Source organism: Palaemon carinicauda, chromosome 24 (assembly GCF_036898095.1).
Source record: "Palaemon carinicauda isolate YSFRI2023 chromosome 24, ASM3689809v2, whole genome shotgun sequence".
Classification (NCBI taxonomy): domain Eukaryota; kingdom Metazoa; phylum Arthropoda; class Malacostraca; order Decapoda; family Palaemonidae; genus Palaemon; species Palaemon carinicauda.
In genome coordinates, this window is record NC_090748.1 from 84,495,662 (window position 1) to 84,500,661 (window position 5,000).

Below are 5,000 nucleotides of genomic sequence, written 5' to 3' on the forward strand. Positions count from 1 at the left end.
GAGCAGATGAATTATTTTCCCAATAAACCTGGAATACCGATGAATTTGAAAAGAAAAACGGTAAAATGTAATCAAAGCTTTAATCATACTCCCCCCTATCTAATATAGAGCAAGTGTCCAGTTTCATATATATATATATATATATATATATATATATATATATATATATATATATATATATATATATATATATATACATACATACATACATATATATATATATGTAATATATATATATATATATAGAGTATATATATACATTTATATATATATATACATACGTATATATATATATATATATATATATATATATATATATATATATATATATATATATATATATGTCACGCTGAACGACCCTTGCGTAGGGGAAAGGGAGTAGTCATACCCTGGTGAGAGGAGGTACCCCGAGAGGTACACTCGGAAACAACAATCTCCCACAAATTGCTAATTCAGCGGGTTGTAGTTAGGAAAGGGGGAAGGGCTGGATTAAATCTGTGTGTGTCTGCTCATCTATCTAAATATTTACCTGTCATTTCGACGGGTCACGGACACTAGTATACAATAAAATTTCCAAGAATAGGAACCTTTGCTAGTGTTATAAAGATAAAGGAATCAATCTTCTCAACCCGGCTGAGAATCACCATTCCGAAGGTACCCATCTCAGACAAGTGTACAGTTGGCTTCATTAATTCCGGTACACTGATATCTCCTTTGATTCCTATGAAGTGTACCAGAATTAATGAAGCCAACTGTACCAATTCGTAGAAGGGAAAAAGACTGTTTTCAACCTCCTTGGCAACTACTTAGTTATTTCCAACAGTTTCTAGTTACTATTAACAAGACTTCCTTATGAGATTAAAAATTATCTTTAATTTTTCCCTCAATATTAAATGTCACTAAATGGCATGAAGAAATTTTTTATCAAACATGTAATCCTTATCATTGGAAATGTCCTTTATGCATAGAATCCTATCTATTACTCGTACATAAGTTATTTGTATTGAATATCTATAATCATGGCCGGCAGTTTTGCCCTTAAAATCGAGCTTAATATTCCATCTCTGTAAAATCTTCGTTCACCTTAATCCATTTTACTTCGGTTGTATCATATAAATTTTGGAGACTGTAAGACAGATTCTGGTGCCCGATGTGGTAATGTCTCTGACTGGCGATCGCCAGACTGGGGTTCGAGTCCCGCTCAAACTCGTTAGTTCCTTTGGTCGCTGCAACCTCACCATCCTTGTGAGCTAAGGCTAGGGTTTTTGGGGGGAGCCTATAGGTCTATCTCCTGAGTCATGAGCAGCCATTGCATGGTCCTCCTTGCTCCTAGCTTGGGTGGAGAGGGGCTTGGGCGCTGACCATATGTATATACGGTCAGTCTCTGGGGCATTGTCCTGCTCGATAGGGCAATGCCACTGTCCCTTGCCTCTGCCATTCATGATTGATTAATTTGAGATTTTCTGGCATCCTGACATCTAGGGTCATTGACGCCGCTGCCATTCATGAGAGACCATTAAACCTTCAAATAAGCCTATATCATTAACACGGCATCTATATGATTTCTTGATGTATGACTTGGTCCAGAAAATTTGTTTCTTGTTGTTAGTGAATATGTCCGAAAATACAGTAAGCCTACGTGTGCTCTTTTGAGAATTTATATAAACAAGGGCTTCAACGAAATAGGTAGATCAAATTTGCATTTATTTCTGGGTCTCTTAATAAAGTTATGTGAAGCTAAAAAAATCAAAACTTATATATCTACTCTTTACTTCAAGTTTCTGTATGATAGTATTAAACTCGACAAATATATAAAAAAAAACTTCTACCTCTCTCTAAAAAAAGCAAAACCTAAAGTCATAAAGCCATAGAGTGCCCCAGATAAGGAACATGAAAAATTCTGCTAACGTTAAAAGCTGAGAAACTTCCATAACTACTCTTTACTTCAAGTTTCTATACAACGATATCAAACTTGAAAAATATTGAAAAAATGCCACCTCTCTCTCTCTCTCTCTCTCTCTCTCTCTCTCTCTCTCTCTCTCTCTCTCTCTCTCTCTCTCTAAAAAAAGTAAAACCTACAGCCTCGAAGATATAGATTGCCCCAGACAAGGAACATGCAAAGTTCTGCCAAGCTAGAAAAAAAAAACTGCAAAATTCCATATCTACTCTTTACCCTCTTTTTTTCCCCTCTCTATACGACAATACTAAAATCAACACACCGTGCAAAAAACGCCATATCTCTTTAAACAAAGTAAAACCTAAAGCCATGAGGATATTGATTGGCCCAGATAAAGAACATGCAAATTTTTGCCTAGTTAAAAAACTGCAAAACTTCCATATCTACTCTTTATACTTTCTATATGGCAATTTTAAACCCAACATACATTGCAAATAGGTCCATTTCTCTTTAAACAAAGTAAAACCTAAAGCCATGAGGATATTGATTGGCCCAGATAAAGAACATGCACATTTTTGCCTTGTTAAAAAACTGTAAAACTTCCAAATCTACTCTTTACCCTTTCTATATGGCAATTTTAAACCCAACAGACATTGCAAAAAGGTCCATCTCTCTTTAAACAAAGTAAAACCTAAAGCCCTGAAGCTATAGAACACCTCAAACAATGGAACATACCTGCCAGAAAATCGCACATTTCTTAGCTATCGTTGGAGTAAAGGCTAACAAATGACCCATGACAACACCTTCGCAGTCCCCAGCTACAACGATACCATTCACGCTGACCTCTTCCTCTTCCTCGAGGACGAGATCAAATGCCAAGGTACAGATTCTCAGGAGCTCATCTATGGACATGTAGGATGGTTCATAGCATCCCCACCGACCAAAGATAACTTTCCGACCCAGACGGTCTACGCCAGGTAAAGGTAGGACAACACTGTCGTGACAGAGAAACGAGCTTTAGTTATTCAGAGCTACTTCTGATGGTTTTATGATTTTTTTTTCGAAATGTGCTTGCCAATGGTGATGGTTCAGGTGAGTATGATCTCGAAGCATTACTCAAAAGTACAAAATCTAATCTTCTGGAGGCTGTGGAAATGAAACTCGTATTTACAATGTAAAACATTCCATGCAAAGTTTTTATTCTTTTAACGGTCATTGCCAATTTCTGACGGTGTTTTTTTCTTTAGCAAAGTTATTCTTTTAATGGTCACTGCTAATTCCTGACAAAGGTGTTTTTTTTTTTTTAGCAAAGTTATTCTTTTAACGGTCACTGCTAATTCCTGACAAAGGTGTTTTTTTTTCTTTAGCAAAGTTATTCTTTTAACGGTCACAACCAATTTCTGACTAAAATGTTTCTTTCTTCAGCAAAGTTATTCTTTAAACGGTCACTGCCAATTCTGACAAAGGTGTTTTTTTTTTCTTTAGCAAAGTTATTCTTTTAATGGTCACTGCCAATTTCAACTAAATTGTTTTTTCCAGAAAAGTTATTGTTCTTTTAATGGGTACTGCCAATTTCTGACTAAGATGTTTTCTTCTCTAGTCTCTAGTAATATGTACCTAGTGAATTTATCGCTTGAAATTATATCATATAGAGGAAAGCCGTTAAATAAATATATACATGTATATAGTAACACACACACACACACACACATATATATATATATATATATATATATATATATATATATATATATATATATGATATTCTAATAACATATAAGAAAAAGTAATGGACATGGGCATAACATATAATGAGAATGAGAGATAATAGCTCGACATTAAGAATAACACAATGGGTCCCTAGAAACTGCAAACGAAGCCAGTGAAGGAAGAGAAGACGATGGATTGACGAACTAAGAAAATTGGCTGACATAGATTGACACAGAAAGATAATAAATAGACGCGAGTGCAAGGACATAACTGAGGCCTTTTTCCTGCAGTGGACTAACAACGGCTGATGATATATATATATATATATATATATATATATATATATATATATATATATATATATATATATATATATATATATATATATATATGTGTGTGTGTGTGTGTGTGTATGTATGTATATATATATACATATATATATATATATATATATATATATATATATATATATATATATATATTTATATATATATATAAAAGTAAACAGAACTACGATTGACAGCTTTTGTGAGTGAGCATGAGACAAAGCCAACACAAGAGAGCTATAAATAATCCAAACTTAGACAATTATAAGCGTAGAGTTAATATGATAAAGAATTCCTCTTTGCTCAGATAATGTAGTATAAAACTGATTAGAGATTATAAAATGGATGAGATGTATATGCTAGAATTTCATGATTTCAGAGTCCAATTTGACCAATAGACTTATCTCAAACACATAGCACACCTATCTTTGTGTTAATTATATATGTTAGGATTTTTGGGGGATAGGTGTTACTTCAGTCTACAATGCCTTAGGCTTAGCAAGTCTTAAGCTGTTACCAAAAGATTCATTTACTAGAGAGCACAGGGCTAAGAGGTATATAAATGATATATTTCAAGAATTCCATTGAATGTTTAGATATTCAAGACTTGATTGTGATGATACAGCATTAAAAAACTGGGAAATATCAAGAGATTTATAGAATATTTCACAATAAAACTGAAAAATTCGAGATTAATTCGACACAGATCACTGCATCTATAATGTATAACCACAGATGACAAATAAAAAAGGCAAACAATGGAAGATAAAGACCGTCCATAGAGCTTAGATAATATACCAGCAGGTAGCAAAAGAAACAAGTCCTAGAACACCACTGAATGCAATACAGTACAACATACCTACAAATAGATTTAGAAGAATGATAAGGAAAATATTCAGTACCTACTGAAAACTAAATGAACGTTTATGTCATTTTTGTTGAAGTTGGGACCCTGGAAATCATTTTCCAGCTAGATTTAATCTTACGTTAAGGCTTACAAAGACCAAGTAGCTCTAACATAACATAACAGCTACCTTTGATTTTACGGTAGTTTTGTCTTCTGTTAA

General features: G+C 33.8%; 1 protein-coding gene across 10 annotated transcripts in view; it reads right to left on the reverse strand.

The window, feature by feature from the left end:
• Positions 1-5,000, reverse strand: part of LOC137618191 (retinol-binding protein pinta-like) — a 154,071-nt gene that overhangs the window by 36,358 nt on the left and 112,713 nt on the right. Inside the window, exon 4 of one of the 10 annotated variants that reach the window (XM_068348270.1) lies at positions 2,633-2,891. The exons of the other annotated variants lie outside the window; for them this stretch is intronic. Coding sequence (XP_068204371.1) covers positions 2,633-2,891 — 259 coding nt within the window. The remainder of the gene's footprint in view (positions 1-2,632; positions 2,892-5,000) is intronic. 10 annotated transcript variants of the gene reach the window in all.